The sequence below is a fragment of the Macaca fascicularis genome, chromosome 2 (genome assembly GCF_037993035.2).
Source record: "Macaca fascicularis isolate 582-1 chromosome 2, T2T-MFA8v1.1".
NCBI lineage: Eukaryota > Metazoa > Chordata > Mammalia > Primates > Cercopithecidae > Macaca > Macaca fascicularis.
Genome location: NC_088376.1, coordinates 197,211,328 through 197,236,346, shown reverse-complemented (window position 1 = coordinate 197,236,346; position 25,019 = coordinate 197,211,328). Strand labels below are relative to the sequence as shown.

At 35.9% G+C, this 25,019-nt stretch overlaps 1 protein-coding gene across 5 annotated transcripts in view; it reads right to left on the bottom strand.

The window, feature by feature from the left end:
* Positions 1–25,019, bottom strand: part of GBE1 (1,4-alpha-glucan branching enzyme 1) — a 276,669-nt gene that overhangs the window by 142,755 nt on the left and 108,895 nt on the right. For all 5 annotated transcript variants that reach the window (XM_065539304.2, XM_005548413.5, XM_074033667.1 and 2 more), the window contains 2 exons: positions 23,288–23,378; positions 19,658–19,867 (listed from right to left, as the gene is read on the bottom strand). In XM_065539304.2, coding sequence (XP_065395376.1) covers positions 19,658–19,867; positions 23,288–23,378 — 301 coding nt within the window. The remainder of the gene's footprint in view (positions 1–19,657; positions 19,868–23,287; positions 23,379–25,019) is intronic.

Sequence of the window (25,019 nt, the reverse complement as noted above, 5' to 3'; positions counted from 1 at the left end):
ATGGAAATAAAGCCAAAAGGCAAGTCACTGAAATGACATGTGGTCCAGCAAAAAGACTAAAATGGGGAGGATTTTTTTGGGAAGTGTACTTTATACAGTATTAGATTTAAGTAGATTATACTTAAACAGTATTTAAATAAAAAGGGGAAGTCCTGACTGAGTTGTAATGAGGTGGCAGGGATGAATGTCAACCAGGCAGGAATGAGGATGAGGACAGGAGATCTTCCATGAAAGTTTCTTATAAGATAAGAAAGATATCTGGTCTTAAAATATAAGATAGTCCATAAAGCAAAGTAGAGGAGGGAGTGCATTCCAAATGAAAGGAAATGTCATGTGTAAAGTCACAGAGACTCAGTATATGAGAGGACAGCAACACCTAGGAACTCTGCAGGAAGACGCCATCAGCAAGAAGGACCTCACAGAGGTGGGCCCCTGATCTTGGAGTTCTCAGTCTCTATCAGTGTAAGAAATAAATTCCTTTTCTTTATAAATTACCCAGTTTCAGTTATTCTATTATAAGCAACAGAAAAGACAGCACTGAATGTTTTACATTTGTGAGTCACATGTCCAATTTGCATTTAAGAAAGCTTACTCTGGTAACACTTTGGAGAATACATTTGGTGATGGATTGAGTGTATTCGAATCAATTGTCTCTCAAGGTTGCCTTATAATTATACCTCCTGCTGTGGCTTATTATTTAATACTATAATTTAATAGATTCGACCTAGAAAATCGTGGAACTTTTTATTGTCGTTACCATTTCGAAAAAGTTAAGTATATGAAAATGTAAGGAAATGGCAAAACACCACTGTCATTCAAACATTTTTGAGGGGATCTTAAGAGACTGCCCTCCTCTCGCTTTCAAAGAGCCCTGGGTGTGACTTAAGGGAAGTCACAGCATGCTTTGGTCTCCTTATAAGGCTGCTCCATAAGCCAAAATATTCAGCATCTCATCCAACAATTCCTCAGCCCCCAACAGAAAATTACTCCTAACCACATCTTTTGCACTTACTATCCTTCTTCGGCTGTCCTGTACATGCTTATCCAAATTAGAATTCTCATGGTCTACTACCCTAATCATTCCTTTAGATCACTCTCCTAGTCCTAGCATAATTCCACCCTTAGTTAAATTTGATCACTAAGGAATCCTATCACATTGCCTTAGTGAACTACTCTCCCACTCTTGCAGTGGACAATACCATACTTCCTCTCATCTGGAATTTCCAATACCTCTCCCTCCTTCACTTTCACTGGATGACCTTGCCTTTTATTTAAATGAGAAAATGGAAGCAATTAAAAAACATCAACACCCAATCATATCTACCTCTTTCCCTTCATAAAACCAATGTATTTCACCTACTTTTTTATTATATCAGATAAATTACCCCTGCATTTTTCTAGGAACCCTCTCTATCAGCTCAATCCCATCAGCTGAACTATCACCTACCTTAAAAGAAACTTTTTGACTTTTGACCTCCATTCCAGTTAACAAACCCACTTTTCTACTGCTTTTTAAAGAATATCCTCTCTCTATACATAAAACTTTTCCACACGTTCTGCCTTCACTTTCTTACTTTCCATTTTCTTCTTAACCCATCTGAATCAGAATTGCAGCCCAACCATTCCAACAAAACCATTTTGAGTCCAAATAAATGACCATCATGCTAAATCAATGGTCAATTCTCAATCCTCATCTAAATTAAACTCTGCAAATGCAGTTGGCATTTTGAGCACTAACTCCTTCCAAAACATGCTCATTTAAATAGGTCCTCCCATTTCACCTGCATATCCTTCTTTATCTTCTTAGCTCCCAGCTTCTGATTTTCTTCCTGGCCTCTTTATATTAGAGTAACTTGGGGCTCAGCAGCTCAACCACACCTTTCTTCACACACATTCTTCAGATGATCTGATACAAGCTCATTGCTTTGAGTGCCTTTTAAAAACAGATGATTTCTGACTCAAATTGCCAGTCCGAACTGCTCCACTAAATTCCAAGCTTATATTATCATTATTATTATTATTATTTTATTTATTTATTTATTTATTTATTTATTTGTTTGTTTTGAGATGGAGTCTCGCTCTGTCGCCCAGGCTGTAGTGAGTGGCGCGATCTCAGCTCACTGCAAGCTCCGCCTCCCGGGTTCCCGCCATTCTCCTGCCTCAGCCTCCCGAGTAGCTGGGACCACAGGCGCCGCCACCACGCCCAGCTAATTTTTTGTATTTTTAGTAGAGACGGGGTTTCACCGTGTTAGTCAGGATAGTCTTGATCTCCTGACCTCGTGATCCGCCCGTCTCTGCCTCCCAAAGTGCTGGGATTACAGGCGTGAGCCACCGCGCCCGGCTAATTCCAGGCTTATATTTTTAAGTGCCTACTCAATATCTCCACTTATATAGCAAACATGCATCTCACGCTTGTGATATCCAAAACTAACCTCTTGATTTTCCCCCAAATCCTTCTCCTCCCAGTTCCCCATGGATCTGTGAATGGCTACAGTGTGCCTTATGCCAGAAGTTCCATTTTCAGAGGCCTATTTACCTCTTGGTCAAAAACTTAAGAGTTAATTCCCCTCATATACAACCAATCACTCAGCAAGTTTTGTTTTGTTTTGTTTTTGTTTGTTTTTGTTTTTATCAGTTATACTTTAAACATGCACTCCATGTTTAATTTAATTAATTATTAAAGCCCCTGATGTTACTGCACTAAGACAGCTTCTCACTGGACTTTCGCAACACAAACATCTTAAATCTGCCCACCAGTTGTACATCTGCCCAACATCGCTCTTCCTTCTAGAATAAAAAAAAAAGGATCTTTTTCAGTAATGCCATACCATTTCCCTGATCCAAATCTTTAAAAAGCTGTTAAAACAGCTCCCGATCAAACACAGAATAAACGGAATAAAACAGAAGAAAATCGTATCTCCTTACAAGGGCCTACAAGGTTTTATATGATCTGACAACTGCCAAATTCTCTGGAGTCTCCTGAAATTTTCCCTCACTTACCAATCTATATCTCCCTGGCCTTCCTTTCAACACACCCACCCCCATTCCCCCTGCAGGGACTTCACAATTGCTTTTCTGCTCACTGTTGGCTTATTCTCAGAATATGATATTGTACGTCACTTCATTCAGGTCTCAGCTTAAATATCACCTTTTCAGAGTGCTTATCTTGACCACACACCAATAGAAGCCACTTTACAACACAACACTGAATCTTTCTGGCGGGTTGCCTTTTTCTTCATAGTACTTGCTGCTACCTAGAAATGCACTTTGCATTGTCAGTCTTCCTCACCAAAGTATAGGGCTCTGAGGCTTGGTGTCTCATCTGTTTTCTTCACTGCTTCATTCCCAGGGTTCAGGAAGGTTGGGTATCCAGTAGGTCCTCAAACTTTTGTTAAATTAGCTAATTTAGCATCTGTCGTATGCCAGACATTATTATTATTATTATTTGAGACAGGGTTTCACTCTGTCACCAAGGCTGGAGTATAGTGGCACGACCATGGCTCACTGACACCTCCTGGCCTCACTGCAGCCTCCAGGTTGCCTGGGCTCAGGCGATCTTCCTGCCTCAGCCTCCTGAGTAGCTGGGACTTCAGGTAAGAGCCATCATACCTGGCTATTTTATTTTCATTTTCTTTTATAAAGATGGGGTCTCACTAAGTTGCCCAGGCTGCTCTTGAACTCCTGACCTCAAGCAATCTTCCTGTGTTGACCTCCCGAAGTACGAAAATTATAAGCATGAGCCACAGTGCCTGACCCAGACTTATTTTTAATATAGGATCTGTATTGGTCCCTTTTCATACTGCTATAAAGAACTACCCGAGGCTGGGTAATTTATAAAGGAAGAAGGTTTAATTGACTCACAGTTACACATGGCTGGGGAGGCCTCAGGAAACTTACAATCATGGCAGAAGGTGAAGAGGAAGCAACGCACCTTCTTCACAAGGCGGCAGGAAAGAGAAGTGCTGAGCAAAGAAGGACAAGCCCCTTATAAAACCATCAGATCTTGGGAGAACTCACTCACTGTCATGAGCAAACATGGGGGAAACTGCCCCCAAGAGCCAATTACCTCCACCTGGTCTCTCCTTTGACATGTGGAGATTATGGGGATTGTGGAGATTACAATTCAAGATGAGATTTGGGTGAAGACACAAAGCCTAAGCATACCAGGATTCTCACAAGCATATTACTTAGGCATCAACATTTGTTTATAAAGCCTCCTGCTCCTAACATGTAATAGTCATATATGTAATACAGAAACAGAGTATTTCATACCTATTTTTAAACTAAACCTCCCACTTGCACAGTCTAGAAATGTATATTCTTGCCCGATTGTCTATAAATGTTAGGTGTGTTGAGATTATGAATTGCAGTTATCAGCAAAAAACCAAAATATTAAATAATATATGATCAACGGGTGTAAACTTTTGGACTTTAGATGTGATACACACACATGCATACACACACACACAACATGTAAATAAATGGTAAGAAAATAACCTAGTGGATATTTACATGAGCTAGTTCATATCTGTAAGGTAACATAACTTAAAAACACACACAATACAAGAAGCAGATCTCCACTTTCTACGGGATGTTAATGCATCCTCAAGAAAGAGTGGAAAAGAACCAAGTCTCCTTCTGGTTTGTTCCCAGTGTGTCTGAATTAGCTACATTTATGCTCAAATAGCCTAAAATATTCACATTTCTTAAGGAAACTTTCTAGCAGCAGCCACTTTTTTCTACCTGCTAAAATAATCAGTGCAGCAGGGAAAAGAGCCAACCACAGGGAAGACAAAGAGTAGGGCCCTAAAATAAAACCACGGCTACACTTTTCCTGACATAGATTCACATCCCTCCCTGCCTCAGAATCCTGCCTGCCCTTGTTATTAGGGAGGGGGAGGGGGAGGGGGATGAGGGGGAGAAAGGGAGAGGGAGAAGGAGAGGGAGAGGGAGGGAGGCAGCGGAGGGAAGAAAAACAAAGAAACCAAGAATAGAATGCTTCACTCCTGCCTTGATAGGAGATATTTTCGGGTCTTTATCAGTTAAGAGAATACTATCTAAGACTCTAGACACTACTGATAGCTTATTCTCAGGATATTTGAGTCTGACATTCCTACTTTTGAATTGGCTAAGCTCTTTTAATATTTTACACTTCAATCACTGGAGGCACCTGGAGTCGGCAAATTAAGACTTTTAGAAAGAACATAGAGACAACTATTCCCTTACGTCTTTCCTAAAATTGATAAGTACCAATAAAAAATAAAATCCTCGACTTTTTTTTTTTTTTTTTTTTTTTTTTTTTTTGTTTTAGACTGTGTCTCACCCTGTTGCCCAGGCTGGAGTGCAGTGGCATGATCATAGATCACTGTAGCCTCAGACTCCTGGGCTCAAGCAATCCTCCCATCTCAGCCTCCCAAGTATCAAAGACTACAGGCATGCACCACTATGCCCAGGTAATTTCATTTTAATTTTGTTGTAGAGACAGGGTTTCGCTATGTTACCTAGGATGGTCTTAAACTCCAGTGCTTCAGCGATTCTGCGACCTCAGCCTCCCAAAGTGCTGAGATTACAGGAGAGTCACCACGCCTGACCCCTGACTTTCATTTTTGGTTTTTGGCTATCTTCTTTCAAATATCACAAAGCTTAGTCACCAAATGTGCAACTGATATCTATTGGAGTATGGGGAGAAAGGGAAAGGGAATGAGAAAGAATGAGAAGGAGAGGAAGAAAGGCAGCCAGAGAAACTTCTGATGGGCTGATGAGGAAAGGCTGAAATTGTGTTTATTTTAAAAAGTGCAATTACTGAAGCAGGTTGCACTATTATCTTCTGCTAGAGGAAATAACCATAAAGAGACTTCATTTCCTTAACTTGTATGTTGTAAATAAATAGTACTACATGTTGATGTTAGTTTAGGGGTGGTAAGATTTCAATCAAGTAAACAACAAAACAATGCCAGCACTGCTCAGTAAGGAGCAGCTCATAGCTCAGAAACAGCAGAGCCTGAATGCCAGAGCACATCTATTCTAATTTCATCCCCTCACTAGTTCATGCTATCATCACTATATCTGTATTGGTTAAGGTAGTCGTAAAAAATGTCATTTTCTTTCAAGGACATAAGGTTCAAACAGGATATTCTTTACAAAACAAAAGTAAAATGACCATTAACAATGTTTATAGCACAGAATTTACATATGTACGCTTATGCAATGGAATAGCTCCTAAAGGTAAAAATCAAAAGAAAAATAGGTAAATTGTAAGTATTTCAGAATATAAAATGCAAATACAATCACAGCTTTTAACTACAGATTATAAATAAGTGAAGGATAAAAAGAGGAAGCCTTGAGCAAGCATTCCCGACAAACTGATTTTAGACTGGTGAAGATAAGGGAAGGGGCTTTTACACTGAGGACCAGAAAACAAACAGGAGATGGATACCAGGGAAACACTCCAGGCCAAAAAAAAAAAACATGTACAACAGCCTCAGTGCAGGAAAAGCACTAGAGTGGCTAGAGCTTAGTAAGCAAGAGAAAAAGGATGTCAAGATGAAACTAGAGCCAGATCCTTGAAAACCCCTTAAGCCATGTTCAGACTCATTTAAAGTGCTTCAAGGTCAAATATATTTGAAAAATGAAGTATTATTGTATAGCACTTACTTGGAGATTCAAAATGCATATTAGCTAATTAGATCCCAAGAATTTTGATTCTAAAGAAATGTGCTGAATTTGACTTAATGTGGGGGTGTTCCAACTGTATTTGAGCACTGAACACCTTCATCTACCACACTTCCTGATTTCCTGCTGAACCTTCCTCCTTGGTGGATTATTTCCCGTTTTCCCAAACAAGTTAAATGGCACAAAGAGCTATAATAAACCAGGATGCCACTGTTATTTCGTGAATGAACTGAAACACCATTTTCTATATCTGCGTATAAAAGGACCGAAACTATTCAAAAAGTATTACTTCAAAAAATAATGGGCTTCATTTCTACTCATCTGGATAAACTTTTGACATTCTATTCTCTTGCAGGTTCTGAGGTACTTGCTTAAGGAAGGGGATTGTAAGATCTATATTCTAATTTGGAAGAACTAGCATAAATGTATTCATTTATTTATTCATTCAACAAATCTGTGTTTAAATGTGTCACACACCATTCCAGTCCTGAGGAATAAAGTGGGAAACAAGAGAAACATGGTCTTTGCCCTGCTGAAACTTGTATTATTGGCTTAGTATAAAGGAGAAAAGCAATCTAAACATGATGATAACGCAATCCAATAACTGGTATAATAAAACACATACTCACATGGAAGAGAACAAAGAGTGGAGGTGAATAATAACAGAATTTTTAACACAGGTGGGGAGTAAGAAAGAGAACCTGGATTTGAAAAATCACGTGGAAGTAAAATAAAGAGGGGAGGAACTGTAACAGCTAAATGAATGTGTGTTGTTTATATGATACATCAATTCGAGCTCAACGGAGAAGTCTAATTTTCGAATAAACCATGGCAGTTAAAAGAAACAATACTAATTTTTATAATATGCCAAGAACTGTTATAAGAAAATTATATATTATATATATATTTGCTGCTGTTGTTGTCATTTCCACTTTGTCACCCAGGCTGGAATGCAGTGGGCAGTGGTGCAATCATACCTCACTGTAACTTCAAACTCTTGGCCTCCAGTGATCCTCCCACCTAAGCCTCCAAAGGGGGCAACAGGCTAGGATTATAGGAGTGAACCACATTGCTTGGCCATATATTTTTAATATTTTAAATCTTATAATAGCTCCATGAGGTAGGCATCCTTTAAATTAGTATTTTAAAGAAGAATCTCAGACAGAGAGAGTTTACGTGACTTGCCCACTCCAAATGAGAGATAGGGAGGGGCCATTTGTTCCAGAGGCTTTCCTGACAATTCCACTCCCCTTTCAGACTCAGGCGGCCCTCCTATATGTGTCTTCAACTATCAATACGTCACCCTGGGTTGCATTAGCACACATATTGTGTTTCATCCTCTTTAGACTTTTCATTTCCTGAAAAAGGGGCCATGTCTTTCTCTTCTTCAAGGTGACCAGGTGCAGCATAGTCTCTACAACAAAAAGGTACTGAATTCTTGAAAGAATGAATATCGTGGCCATGAAGGAGAACTCAGGAAAAGCATACAGAGAAGAACATGAAGAAGACCCTAGATGGAATCTTGTGGACTCTAACAGTGAGGGCAAGAGCTCTGGGAAATCTGAAAACTGATTTATTCATGTGATCACTGTGGAAGAATGGCAAATGATAGAAATCAAAAATTCTGATCAGAGTTAGGCAAAATGCCAAAGAGCCAGTAATGAGTTTCTTCATTACTGCTAACATTGTTTTCTCTATGTAAATGATCATGTCATATTTACAAAATTTAATTAATGAAACTTCTTGGAAAATTCATGACAAAACTCAATTGAGCAGTCTATTTCACCACATATTTATATATTCTACCCATCATTTAAGCAAATAGCCTACCCTTTAAAATATAAAGGAGAAAGAACAATTGCATATATATGTATATATGAACAACAGACTATCTTACTAAATTATTTATCTCATCTTAATCCCAGGATAACTAAATTTTATACAACTAAATCATTCATCCTAATTCACTTCTGCCTGAGTCATATTTGAGAGGTAAAAACAAGCCAGAATAATTACTTACATGTGTTTACTGGCTGACAAATTGGTGATTTTACTGATAGTTGTATAAAACAATTCTTGGCAATTGATTAATAATTAGTCACTATTTTGTTTAAGTTACATGTCTAATTTCTTGAGAAAGAGACATTTAGTACTTTTCATAAAACATATACTTTTTTAATTTATTGCTACTAAAAGGGTTTATTGAAAAATAAAATGTTATTATAACCACCTAACTCAATAAATGGATGTAGATTTACCCAGTGTAATGATTACAAAGCCGTAACAGCAAGAGCCTTGCTATACCTGTGTATACCTGTGTATAGACTACTTGCTATACCTGTGTCATTCAATGCAATTCACATGGGGCTACTGAGCCCTGGAAACCTGGCTAGGGAGGCTGGAAAACTGGATGTTTAATTGTATTTTATATTGATGTAGATTCAAAAACTGACACTCATTTCCATTACTGCAAAACTTAAGTATGTTTGAAATAACTCAGGTAGGTGAATCAACTTTTTGCTGTAAAATTATGAATATTAAATACATATCAAGTATTTCTGATGAAAACTTAACATCCAAATTCAGATGTGCTCTAAGTGCAAAATATACACCAAATTTCAAAAACTTAATACCTCTAAAATATGTAAAATATCTTGTTTCTCAACTGATTTTTACATTTGTTTACTACTGATTACATGTTGAAATAATACTTTAAACACATAATCAATAGAGTTAAACTAGTCAATATTATAGAAAATAGCTTACGCATTACATGAAAAAAATTTCACCTAACTCCATTATTGAAAAAGACAAAAAATTTTGATTTAGAGTAAATGTTCTGAGAATAAAATCCTGTGGAAGACAGTGTGGTAATTCCTCAAGGATCTGTAACTAGAAATATCATTTGACTCAGCAATCCCATTACTAAGTATACACCCAAAGGATTATATATTTTGCTTTGTCCTGGCATCTTAAAAGAAATTTTGAACATGAAGTTTTTTTTAATGACTCAGACTCATTATCATCAATTATTACACTATACTGCAGTCTAACGATGCCCAGAGGGACAATTACACTATGCGGAGCTGTTTGCCGCTGCACCTAAGTGGCCTTAGAATGCTGTGCATTCGGTTTTGGTTTCTGACCTTGATGCATTTTCTCTTTCTTCCATTGTTTTTAGCAGTGACTTCTCAATACTGTTAGATGTTGATCACAATTGGTCAGTTCCACAATTGTTCTTAATTTGGTCCTTCTACCAAAACACAGCTTGACATCCTTTTAAAAATAGTGTGATACAACAATGAACAAATATCCATAAACATTATGGTACACGTTTTGGCTCCTGAAAAAAATACTATTACTTGTTTTCATGCTTGTAGTTATGTTTCAGAGAATGAGGCTGGCTAGGAAGTCTGACCACAGATAATCATGACAAGGATATTGCGATGATAGTGACAATGACGATTACCACAACTAATTGAGACACTGGGGGAAGTGTGTAACGACCTCTTCACAATTATATGAGGTAGATAAACTACAATCTTATTAATATTTTACAGAGGGGGAAATTAAACTTAAACTTAGAAAGATTAATCTGGCTGTGGTTACATGCTAGTAAGTGGTGAACTGATACTTGAGCCCAGGCCTATACCGATTCTCTATACTGCTTGCAAGGTCAGTATCTATATTTTAAAAACAAATTAATGGCAACTTAGATGCAAAGCATTAAAAGAAACAAGGTTACCAAATTTTAACTATGTAGATTTATTTAATAAATTTGTATTTTGCTTTACTGAGCCTGATATTAAATGACGCTTACTTTGTTTATTCCTCTACTACTTAAAATCAAGGAGATATTATACAATTTTGCTAAGTGATATCATACTAATAGTTGAGGTTTATAAAATTATCACTGCGAATACAAACTAAATTGAGTATTAATACTGTATTTAAGCTATGAAGTTATAGTTGTCCTTATTAGATTTGACTTACTGCTTAATTTATTTGGTAGTTTGGTAGAATCTGATTCATTGTGTGTCTCCTAAGGCACATTTTGGAACCCAGACATAGCCTTAGTGACTGGTTTTTATCCATCCTGCATGTATGTTGCTTTGGTATGCACAGTGAATGAACACTTTAAACTAATTGTATGACATTTTAACATGTGGAGGTTTCATATAAAATGTGGGTTCCTGACTTAAATAACTAGAAGATGTGGCTCCATGGGTCCACATTCTCAACATGAAAGCAACTGACAATTGTATTCAAAATGGTTTGTGAATGGCAGCCACCTCAGAGGAGATCCGTTTGCCAGGTTGCCAATAAGAACCATCTGGCCTGCTTCTCTCGGTTACCTCCCTCGTTTGCGAGTCCTGCTTTTATCTTTTAGTAAAACTCTAAAAGTATAACTCCAAACTTTCCATGATATTCTATATTCTAGCTTGTTGCACATTTTCAATTGTGTGATTTTATGCAGTCTGAACCACTGCCCTATGGCACATAAATAATAGCATTATGAGTTCTTTATACATGAAACTGAAACTCAAATGTGAGCAGCTTGTTTCAAGAGCAGAGAGGTAAATATCCAATTCTAAAACCACTCACTTTATATTGTGTATTAAATCATCAATTAATCTTAATTCTATATAGTATACATGATTATTGCTATTATTCGTGTTGTAATTAGTATTTTGGGGGAAAACATCTTGTGTGGCTTTCTTCACCGTATTCAGTACTAAAGAACAGGAATCTATCATATCACTTTGCAGTGTCGCCTCCATGGCAAGCATGATGGTGAAAAGTTTATGAGAGACTGAGAGACAGAGAAAAAGACAAAGAAAGAGAGATCAAGAGACAGGGAAAAAAGATAGGTATTTTACTTTAAATAAAATATATTCCATGAGACACAATAAATTATTAACTTTCCTTTCACATTTAATATGGAAACAACAAATATATCACTAAAATTAAAAAATAAACAACTATTCCAAATGTCACATGGTGGGAAAGACAATGGAGAAAAGTTAGTGAAGGAACATGTGACAGGGAAGCACAGGAGGGACTGGATGAATTATTTTATATCAAGTGGTCTGAGAAGCATGTAAAGCACCCAATGCTTCAAAACTGCATGAATGAACGTAAGACAGTAACCATCATGAATATCATAATCTCACAAAGACAAGGGAACCCACCTGGACAGCTCATCGGCCTCCTTCACTACTCTTAACACAGTGTTAAGAACACAGCTCCAGTCTCAGAAAAGTTGGCTACCACGCTGTTTTGTTTCCTAAAGCACTATTAGAAAATGTAACTGTAACTGCCCCCAAGTTTTCCTGATGCGTTGAATAGACAGAATTTGAAAGGGTATACGGTAAAAGTCTTATCTTGGGGAGACAGTTAAACCCAGAAGTAGACAGAGAACCAAATCCTCTGGCTATCGGCTTCTCTTGCATATGTTGAAAGAAACAGAAGGAAGACCAAAGATCCAGGTTACAACTTAGTAGTGATGATTCAACATTATACAGTGTGGATGGGAAATGGAAAAGTTAGATAAAAATCTGCCTGATCACTAATCTAAGTTAATGGGAATAAGGCCCTCAAAGACGAATAATTTTATATTACTTATATATATATATATGGAAGCTTTCAAAATTATAAGAAATACCTACATTTTCTGAAAGTAAGTGGCTCAATGTAACAGGAGTTATTTATTTATCTGCAGCATAACACTAAGGAAATCATTCAGCTAGAAAACCATGAAATACCTCTTCATAACTTCAAAACTCCTAGTCCATTCTGTAGAAAACAGACATGCTTAAACAAGCTGTTTTGTTACACACAGACAAAAACAGAAAAATTGATTTTTTCCCACTTTTAACCTGCTTATTTTAAAAGGTCATAAACAAAACCATTATTATTATAGATACCACATAATTCCCAGACTTAAATGGTAATCACTTGAATAGGAACCTTAAGACCATTTTCACAAGTACGCACCAACCATTGTTTCAAGTGAAAGAGAAGAAAACAGATGTTTTAGGGCAATGAGCAGCATTTAAACTTAAGGTAAACTACCCAGTAGAACTGTCCTACTTCAGCATGAGTCTGAATTTGAGAAGGTGAATGTTATAGGTGAGTCAGACATAAATACTCAAGAATCTTTCAAAATATCCCTGTGCACCTAAATTTTAGGCTTGTGGGGCATAAATGAGGTAGATAATACCAGGAACCAAGTTTATACAAAGACGGTAAATCCTTACTCCTGTGCTACACTCTGCATCAATAGAAACTTTTCTGCTAGACTGAGTAATCTCATAAATCCTGTAAGAAAAGTTATATTTCTACTATTCAAACTCAAATCCAGACAGATTAGATTGATACAGCAACTTTCTTAATCTCTTTTACAGAAGAGAATTAGTCTGTCTGAATTTTGAAGCTACCTACTTTATTTGAAAGACTGGTAAATTTAACTGTTCTCATTAATCAAGCTGAAATAAAATTCTGGTTTTAATAAGGAATAAATGCTGAAAGGGAAAGAAAAAATACTAAGAAAAAAAGAAGACTTTTAATGGGACACCCAATACTCTCAAAAGTTATTAACAATCATACTGTGAGATTATAATATTCTCAATGAAGAACAGGTTATAAGTCACTGCTTATTTTTTACTGTCTGACTCCCTTGGAATAGTTAGCTGTTTGCTAAACTATGTCCAAAATGTCTTTTAATCATCCATCATTTGTTTTCTGGCTTTTTTTTTTTTTTTTTTTTTTGAAAAGGAGTTTTGCTGTTGTTGCCTAGGCTGGAGTGCAATGGTGCAATCTCGGCTCACTGCAACCTCTGCCTCCCAGGTTCAAGCAATTCTCCTGCCTCAGGAGATGGGATTACAGGCATGCACCACCACACCTGGCTAATTTTGTAGAGACAGGGTTTCTCCATATTGGTCAGGCTGGTTTCAAACTCCCAACCTCAGGTGACCGCCCTCCTTGGCCTCCCAAAATGCCCTGATTACAGGTGGGCCACCATGTCCAGCCATCATTTGTTTTTGTAAAGCATATAAGGCAGGTGTTTATATGCCTAAAAAGATGCTATATTACTTCAATTATAAAAAAAAAAATTCAGTGCTTTGAAATCTATCCAGTGAAATTAAAAACAAATACATTAGCTCTCCCTTATTTTTAGTAGATACAGTCCAAGACTGCTAGTGGATGCCTGAAACCATGGATAATACCAAACACTATATATACCGTGTCTTTACACATACATACCTATGATAAAGTTTTATGTATAAATTAGGCACAATAAGAGATTAACAATAACTAATAAAATAGAACAATTATAACAATATACTGTAATAAAATGTATGTGAATATCTTTCTCTCAAAATATTGTACTGTACTCACCCTTATTCTTGTGATGCTATGAAGATGATACAATGCCTACATGACAAAATGAAGTGAGGTGAATGACCTCATTGTGACGTAGCATTAGGCTACTATTGAAAACTAATCAAAAATTTATGAACTGATTATTTCTGGAATTTTCCATTTAATATTTTCAGGCTAACGTACTATGAGTAACTGAAATCACAGAAATCAAAACCACTGATAAAAGGTGGAGCCCTACTGTACTCTGAAAGGAGTGATTTTTTTTTTTAAGTCTATCTTTCCAAAATTTCTGACAAACAAATTCTCCAAGCATATATACTGACTAATGCATCATAGTATATATGTATCTCTACCTTTACCAAATAATGCCAAATTGTTTTCAAACGTGGTTGTACACATTTATCCTTTGTATGCTATTTTTTCTGTATTTTGTTTGTTTTTGTCATTGGGTGAACTGTTCTTTTTGTAATTCAATGACAAAATCAAAAAGTAGTGTATGGCTTAAAAATCTTCTTAAAAATATTTTAGAGTTTTCCATTCATGTCATGGTTGCTTAGTTTTTAAATAATCTTGCTAATCATGATGGTGTCATATACTCATTTGCTAGTATACTGATGCATAATAATCCTCAAATTAGTATTTGTCATTGAGAACTGATTTGGTCATGATGTAATATCACATATAATTATGCTAAAATTGTGTTCAGAATACTGGCATCTATGGTCATGAGGGTTTACCTCAGGAATGCATGACTGGGTTACCATTCTACCTCAATTCTAATTAACCATAGAAAAGCCATATGGTAAGATATCATAGAATAATTACCTCAGATACAAAAATCCACTCTGAGCAGGGAGAACCCGTTGAATTTCCTTCCACATTGTAATTTGTAGAAAACGCCTACCATAGTTAAGAAGCCCTAAATATTACATATAGTGTCTATACTAAGGGTACTTTATTCCACATACTTATGACCCTAAAGAGGCCAACTGGACTCATTTTTGTTTCCGAAAACAACTCTAGTTGCTCAAGAAAAGAGAATATATTTCAGCCTAATGGTTACCATATTATGAACTCAAGCTGATGAAATGTAACTATATTAATTTTGTGTCCAAACATAAGTTTAAGGAGGAAAAACATGAGCATTAGATCTACTTTGCTATCTCCTTTAGAAGTCAGTATTTTATCCTTGAAAGAAATATTTAACAAACAAAAGATACTCATTTGAAGATCTAGTAATGGTTATGGCATAATAGTTATTTAAACCTAACAAATTTTCATTGTCTTAAATGTGCATTGATATAGTGCCAGAGGAATATGCAAACAGAATTTAAAACTGGGGCCACTACACTATATTCATTATTACTAATTCTAGAAACTCTTGAAACTTATGGGTGACATACTTGTCAGAACGTTCTCTCTACCAAATAAAGGACAACCCAATCTCTGTTATGAACTGTCATTACTAATTTAGCAGAGCTAGAAGGCAGCTCAGCCGAGTAGACAGAAAATTAACACATGGGCAGCTCCTGATTGGAAACGTATTCATAGCAGGTAATGAAACAGCACAGTCAGGATCTCTGGTACTACTCAGAGTAAGAGATTTAATTCTGATAACTTTGATGATGGCACTTGAATCCCAGATTCTAAAAGGTGACAGGTTGTGACATATAGATAGGATAAAATGAGCATCAGTAGCATATCTCTACAGAAGCAATTCTATAACATCAATTTTTTCAAACAGTAAATATAATAATTTCAAAAATTATGACAGAAGTTTTCAAAGAAGAGGCTTAGGTCTTAAGCAAGCCATGTGCCATATTTATGTCTATTTGTCAGTGGGCTATAAAATTAATCAGCCTAACAAATGTAAGGGGTGCAAATATTCATATTTAAAATATGAAATATAAATTGTAGTTTCTGATTTCATCTGAATAAGGAACAAACTCAAAATTACAGGCAGAGTAGCTATTTTATGAAGAGGGTGAAAGTGAAGGATTGGGTTATATATTTATATGCATGTAAGGAATATTCATTAAATGCATTCACATATAGCTAAATACAAGTATGCTGTTCACATTTTTTAAATATAGTTTTTTATTTTGAATTTTGTGTGCCTTTTTAAATTTTCTAATTATCTACAATGGCATTATTTTATAATGAAAGGTGTATTTTTTTTTAAATTGCCTATTTCAGACATAACTCTCTGATATTTCTCATAAGAGAAATATGGTTGAGTAAATAATATTTCCACATGAACAGGTATTTCAATACATCTCTTTTGAATTTGTAACGCAGCATATTTGTTGTGTGTGGTTAAAATTACTTAACGCCCCTTCAAAGGGAGGGGTGTTAAGGAATTTTAAGGCTGTGTGCAAAAATGCTCATATCTAACAAGTTTTATTCGATAAACTAACAAGTTTTCAAGTTTTCTTGAAACCGTGATTGACCAGTAGCTTTCAGCAGAAATGGCACTGTGCCACGTTCTAAACCCAGACCATATAAAATGGCAGCTTGCACATCCTGTCTTTCGGGACTGTCACTCTCGTGAGAAAGCCCACGTTGTCTGTGGAGTGGGCTAGGCGGAGGGGAGCTGGGGTCCTCAACCTCACAACCAAGGCTGAGCTCCTAGCTGACAGCACCAACTGTAGGCCATGTGAGTGAACCATCCTGAAAGCAGATGCTCTGTCCCCTACATGAGCCACCCCAGCTGACACAAGGTGAAGAAGAGAAGAGCAGTCCACACTGAGGTATACCCAAATTGTGAGTTTGGGAACAAAACAGATATTGCTGTGAAGTCACTAAATATTTGGCTTGTTTATTAAGCAGCAATAAATAACCAAAAGAGCAAAGTAGGACTTTGATCATGAATGCTAAGACATGTTTGTTTAAATGAATTTATATACACCGGCTTTGGGGGATTTTATCCATATTGTTTAATAATGTCATAACTAATTGTGATGGTTTATACTGATTGTCAACTTGATCGTTTTGAAGGATGCAATGTATTGTTTCTGGATACGTCTGTGAGGGTGTTGCCAAAGGAGATTAACATTTGAGTCGGTGGACTGGGAAAAGCAGAAACCCACTCTCGATCTGGATGGGCACCGTCTAATCAGCTGCCAGCACAGCCAGAATAAAAGCAGGCAGAGGAACGTGGAAAAACTAGACTAGCTTAGTCTTCCAGCCTCCATCTTTCTCCTGTACTGGATGCTTCCTGTCCTCAAATATCAAATTCCAAGTTCCTCAGCTTTTGGACTCTTCGGCCTTTCACCACAGACTAAAGGCTGCACTATTGGACTAGCTTCCTGGCTCTTCAGCTTGCAAATGGCCTACTGTGGGACTTCACCTTGTGACTGTATGAGTCAGTTCCCATCATAAACTCCACTTGATATATATATATATATATAGCTTCATAAATATATATCCTATTAGTTCTCTCCCTCTAGAGAACCCTAATACATTAATAGTATAAACTTATATAGAAAATACTAATTCTATAAAATCGGAAAAGTTCAATATTGGTCAAATAGAATGGTATGTAGGATAATATAAATGCATTTTTAAAAAACTATATTTACAGAGGACTAAGCCTATATGACAGCAGGAAAAAAAATAAAAATAAAATGGTCACAATAAAAATTAAGTTAAAACCATATGATGCTTTCTTTACCAAAAGCATGCACATGAGAAAGATTAATAGCTAATTCAATAAAAAAGAAGCCAAGTATTAAATAACAATGTTGAGTTTGTCTCAATTTCTGTAATAGAAATGTTTTGGAAAACAATGATGTATGATCCCTTTTGTTTAGAAAATTGGCTAAGTTTAAATGTACTTTGGTACAGCAAGGTACACTAGGATAAACATGTTCATAAAATAAAAATGTTGTATAACATAAAAATCCATCCACTTAATGTATTTCTTTTTAAGGTATAGTTCTACAGAATAATTGTTTTAAAACATAAAAATCTAACTATTTAATAAATATATTTCTTTCATAAGGCACGCTTCTACAAAAGAGTCAACCCTCATTCATCCAAATATAAACCAGAGAGATCAATTAATTGAATTTCTACTTCTATAAGATTTACTCAATGATGTAATTAGTAGAGTTATGTAATTGCAGTTTTTTGCCAATAAAAGTAAGGACAAAAACCACAATTACTTTTGCACCAACCTAATATATCACAGAATTAATGCAGATTTAGTCTTTTTTATTTGCTATAAATCTGTGGCATAAAAATTAATGTTCAAAAGGTGACATGAATACAAAATACCTTATGAGCAAAATTATATTAGCCCCCAAACTCTGCCTCCTTCTATAATAAAAAGCCTGAGAATAAGAATGATTAATCAGTTTGTACCACAGTGAGGCTAGGCCAGGAACCCTGCTACCATCTTGTTTCTTTTCTCACCTATTACACTGCCTTATCTGGCATGAGTGTTTCCTGAATGGCTATGAAATATAAAATAATGTATGATATCCAGAAACAATGTATGAATTTCCTTTATATACAAGTCATCTAATTTAGGTTGAAAAATGAGACTTCTTCATTTTATAAAATTATTTGCTGAGACATTTTTCTATATAGCCTATTTTCCAGGTATATTTATGTTTATGTATGATGCAACACTGGAAAGAAAATTCATTTATTTTTTTCAAAAATACATATACATATATATAATTATATATAATATGTATATAATACATATACATATATAATTATATATAATATGTATATAATACATATACATATTTCATATATGTATTATAAAATATGTATATGCATTATAGAAATATGTATTATACATTACTTCATACTTTGCTATTTTTAATATGCTTGACATTTTCATTTTTTCACTTACAATAAATAATAAACACAAGTTCATGGTTTTTTAATTTTTCTTTTTAATTTTTGCCATAAGCTATATAATCACCTAAAACACCCTTCTCCTTAGATGTTAGAAGAGGTCAGAGATCTGTTTGATCTTAACAAATGGTCTCAACACTAAGCCTTAGTTTATTTATCTATAAGATGGCTATAACAATAGTGTTTACTACATGTAAGTAGAGTTGCTGTGCAGATTAAATAAGATAAAATAGGTAGCTAGTATATCTAAAACACTTGGCACCATACATGAAACATATTATATACTAGCAACTGTTGTTTTATAGTTATAAATTTATTTAGCTGTAATCAAAAGCATGAAATTTTAAGATATGAAGCAATGAAGTATGTTTTTTTAAATAGCCTACTTAAAACAATGTATTTCTCTAGTAAAACGAGACTGGCTATGATTTAAGTCAATTTGATAAAGTTGCCTTTTAGGTATTAAAAAAAAATGATTCACAGCAAAATTTTTAAGTGACCATATAACCAATATATTTTACATGGCATAAGATATGTAAAATTGAAATTTAATGCAATATACATGTGCTATACAAAACAAGGTAAAATCCCCTGTACAACAAAAATAAATCCAATTAAGAACATTAAGTACCAGTGAGAGAGTACACACACAATGAATTTAGTGAAATTCTTAAAAATTAATCTTGAATGCAACAATAGAAAACATTTCTATATTGTATGTACCTACCTGGAGTAGGCAAACAATCTGCTATCCCAAAGATCATGAGTCCCTCTAGGTCCAGAATGAAAATAACAGGAATCTGTCCCATCAAACATATTCAATCCATCTGCTGAATTTTTTGAAGCATGGCTGTGTACCACATCTAAGAGGACTATGATACCCATGGAATGAGCTGTGTCTACCAGTTCTTTTAGCTCTTCAGGTGTTCCATAACGGCTAACAATAAAGAACACAGCAAAAACAAGATTACATCACATTTAGAGGAAATGGTCAATCGTGCATCAACTGCTTCACCATCACAGTAGTAGACACTTTAAATATCCAAGCAGCATGTGATATGATACTTGGATACAACTCAAATTTGCTTCATGTTTGATATTAAGCAAATTTAAAACCATTAAGTTAGAAAATAATTTAAATCAAATTATTAAATCGGGTTATTAAATGTAGATTTATACCCCAACCAAAATTCACATTTTGAGGATGTAAATAATAAAACTCTGCTTCTCTATTCTCAGAGCTTCCGATTTCCACCTGCAAGTAAGTCATTCCTGCTCTCATGTTTGCCCATTCCTTTCAGGGTGTACATTTGAGATTGAGGGGCTCTTCAATAATTTCTTTGAATATCCACAGTGCCTTGATTGAGGCTATCCCTCTTGCACTTATTCCAAAAATAGAATGCCCACAGTTACCAGTGGGCCAAGACAATGTGCCACGTTTGTCACCACGTAAATAAGATGGGTAGCTCACAAGCAGGTGTGTTTGTGTTAAAGGTAGCCCCACAGTCTGAATGAAATAGGTAACAAAAATTACTCACAGAACAAGGCCTTTCTTAACCTGTGTAAAATTTAGACGTTATAGTCATCCATGGCATCAACTTTGCCCTTTAGTCACCCTTGCCTTCAATTGTTTACTGTCTCTCTTCCTCACTAGACTATATGCTTCTTGAGGGCAGCAGCTGTTACTATCAGGCTCCTCATGATATGGTACGGTGCTAAGTATATAGCAAGTCTCCTGATAGCCAACTCCACTGAGCAGCAAGAGCTCTCTTTTTAAACTACAAATAAGATCATGTCACCTACTTAAAATCATACTTGTGCTCCCATTGATCCCAGAGTGAAGACCATTGTCCTGATCATGGCCTACTGCACCATCTACTGGCTCTTTCCAATAATGTTAATTATCTCATGACACTCTCCCACACCCTCTTTTTATTCTAGCCACCTGTCCATTTTCACACTCATTGAACAACATGTTCAATAATAAACAGCCTTAAAGTTTTTTTCATTCAGCCATTCACTTATTCCTTCATTCATTCCTTTATTTGTTTGCCCAATACTTACTAAAGTTATCTACCATGTGCCATGACATTTTCTATGTTCTGGAGATACACTAGTGAAAAAAATAAACACCACTGACTATATGGAATTTACATTCCCACTGGGAGACAACAAACAAGGAAAATACGTAGAATGTCGGATAATAATAAATGTCCTAAAGAAAACAAAGAAAAGCCACTGGTGGGAAGGGAAGGTTTGCTATTTTAAAGAGGGTCATAAGTTAAAGTTCATGGAAAAGGCAATATTTGAGCAAGAAAAAAAGTAAGAAGCAAGGCATAAGAATATCTAAGGGTAAGAGCATTCAGATAGAAAGGAACAGCAGGTGCAGGGCACTGGGGCAGGGATGAGCTAAGAGCATTTGGAAAAAAGCAAACAGGCTACTGTAACTGGAATGATCACGAAAGAAAAGAGGTGAGCTCTTAGAGTCAGCCAAGAAGCACATCAAATGAGGCCTTGGGGACCAGTGTAATGTCTTTTGCTTTTATTCTGAAGGAGACAGGGATTCACTAGGGGTTCTGAGCAAGACAGCAACACGATCTGACTTTAATTTTTAAATGATTACTCTGGCCACCAGGCAGAAAAATTGACCATAATTGGTAGACCAAAGGTAAGAGAAGGGGAAAGAGAGCATGAGAAAATAGTGACCAGTCAAAGAGCTATTGAAACAATCCAGGTAAAAGATAACCACAAGTTGGACATGGGTGGTGGTAGAGTGGGGGCAGTTGAAGCAGCCAGATTTGGGATCTATTTTGAAGTTACAGATGGCTAGATTTTATAATAGTTAGCGTGTAGGGAGGAACAGAAAGGGACAAGTCAAGTATAATGCCAAGATTTTGGGCTTGAACAACTAGAAGATGAAAATGTCATTTACTGCAGTAGAGAAGATGGCAGGGGGAGGAAGCTTGAAGATCAGATCAGAAATTTAATTTTGGACACATGAAGTTCGATATAAGTATTAGATACCCCAACATCAAATATATACTTTCTGAAGTTCGTAAGATAGGTCAGAGAGACTTAAGTTTGGCAGTTAACATATAGCATATATTTAAGCTACAAAACTGGATGAGACTTGATGAGATCCTCCCACGTATTTCATACAGATGAAGAAGAGAATGGAACTAAGTACTGAGTTCCATTATTTAATGGTCCAATATTTAATGGTCATAAAGATAAAGAGGAAAGAGCAAAGGGAATTAACAGTAAGCAAGAAGTGAGGTGGGAAAAGCAACAACAGGAGGCTAAACTATTCTGGAAGCCAGGGAAAGAAAAAGGTTTCAAGAAGGTGAGAGTAACCAGCTGTGCCAAGTGGTGCTGACAGCTGAAGTAAGCTAAGAATTGCCCATTGTCCTCAACAATGTGAAGGTCACTAATACCCTTGACAAAAGCCACTTCAGTGAAGAGGCAGACAGCATACCTGGAGGGGGCTCAAGAAAGAACTGGAGTGGAGGATTTGGAGACAGTATTATAGATAACTTACTCAGGGAGAACTAATATAAAGAGAAACAGGTAAATGAACCAATATCTTTTTTCTATGCCTGGAATGTCACCTATTTACGCCCACTTCACCCCTCTCCCCAGTTAACTCTTAGTTGTGTTTTAGATCTCACTTGCAGTATTTGTTCTGATCTATTCTAAACTGATCAGACTTCTGATTATAGCTCCCTGTCATTTTCATTTTAGCTTTTATTACGGTTAAAAAATAATAATCTGTATGAATGATGATAGGAGCAATGTCTATATGCCACATGTCATAAACTCCACAACACTGAGAGTGTTGGACTTCTTCAGTCTGTGGTCATTTAGATCAGCACCTCGTTAACTGCATGGAACCCCGTGGTGTCTTTTCCGTCCAGAGAGCAACATTCCACCCATTTCCGCCTGGAGGGAAGGGCAGTCCTTCCGTGAGTAGTAATTGTCCTGCCAAGGGCCGCTTCAGTGACCTTCCTAGATGAGTCAGTCTCTTTCCGGAAAACGACGTGCTCTCTCACAAGAATGGCTTTCATAGGACAAGATTTTCTGACTAAACCTTGGGCCTCCAAATATGTGACAATTTCAGCAGGTAACTGGACATTCTATATCACAAATCATCCCACGAACAGCAACATAAAATCAAGGACAATTTCTAAGGTGGGATGGGAAGACAGTGTATGGCCTTAGTAAAAGAAAATGTTCAGTTTCTATTAACTCTGTTAACCCTAAAATGTTACAGAATGTTATATAAAATGTAAAATTTCATTTTATTTATTTAAATTATTTGCTCAAAATAAGAATGAACATAATGAGTCTTTGATTTTACCTTGAAGCTGCAAAGAAGCTCGTGATTTGGTAACCAAAGCTGGCATAGTAAGCATGCTCCATGATTGCCATCAACTGAATGCAGTTGTATCCTATGTAAGGCAATGGTCAAATATAAATTAAAAGCCACCTTTAAAAAAAAAGTAATGGGGAAAAAAAGCATCCTCATTCCCAATACATTAAAATTTACAATCTAGAAGCTTTGATCGTCTTGAAAAGTTCTACTACTTTAACATTTTTTGTTTGACCTTCTAATAACATTGAATAGTCTCTTAGAGCTGTATTCTGACTAGCTATTTGATATACCTTCATTTTAACAAGCAATAAATAATATGCAAACTTGCTTAATTTGGTTTTAGCATATTAAAGATGGCAATCTCTATATGCTAAACAGCAGTTACATTTGTAATAGTCATATTGAAGATTATGAAACCTAAATTTAAAAAACCAATTGCATGACATATACTTTTTATTTTGACTCTTTCTATTTATTTCTATATATTTCAGTCCTTTTTACCATATAGCATAAGAAATAGCACCAAACTCATATTTTTCAGAGGTAGCTTTCTTTTTCTTTTTTTTTTTTTTTTTTTGAGATGGAGTCTCACTTTGTCGCCTAGGCTGCAGTGCACTGGCGTGATCTTGGCTCACTGAAACTTCTGCCTGCAAAATTCTCCTGCCAGGCAATTCTCCTGCCTCAGCCTCCCGAGTGGCTGGGACTACAGGTGCATGGCACCATGCCTGGCTAATTTTTTGCGTGTTTTTAGTAGAGATGGGGTTTCACCATGCTGGCCAGGCTGGTCTCGAACTCCTGACCTCAGGTGACGCACCGCCTCGACCTCCCAAAGTGCTGGGATTACAGGCATGAGCCACCGTGACCAGCCCAAAAGATAGCTTTTATGCAATTAGCATTAATGCTTCTACTTTCCACTATATAATTTGCACCTATAAAATTATTTCCAAGTGCATATATGCATGTATGTGCACATACAAACACATCACCTTACTTTCTCCATCTGGATATGTTTTGCTCTAACAGTAAATAAAGTGACTCAAAAAAGTAGATATCGTGTTTTAAAAATCCATAACATTAAAAACATTCTAATATTTTTTAATATAAAGCAAATAATCAGGGGGAAAAGTATTGGTCTTTAAAAAGCTAAGAAAAACAGGTTTTTAAGTATAATTTGGTAAAATGATCAAATATGATTTCATTACTTTGGAAGTTACAGTTCTGTAACATACATAGAAAATATTCTTACTCTGCTCTCAAAGTCCAATTCATGCAAGCTTTATAATTTTCTTAAGGTTTATATAAGTTCGTTTTTAACGGCAGTTCATTTAAATGTGCAACTATACTTGTAAATGTACTTATAAACAAAGGTATTAGATTAGTTTCATTCTTCTGGGTTGGTATCTTGTATCAAGCACAAATTTATAGTTTTATTCTTAATTTTAATGGCATTAATCATTCCTGGATTCACTTTTATTCCAGGTACTAGGCTAGGGAATTCCGACACAAAGACGAATAAGAGAATCCTTGTGCTGAACGTTCTGCAAGAACTGGGTCATAAGCAATTTATTACTCCATAATATGAAAGAATATTTCAAATATAATAATTTAGCATAATATCTATTAATTATAATTAATACTAAATACTCTATATATTTAATTAATTTTGGTTTCTGGAACCTGACTTTACCATCACAGATAATCCATACATAACTGAAAA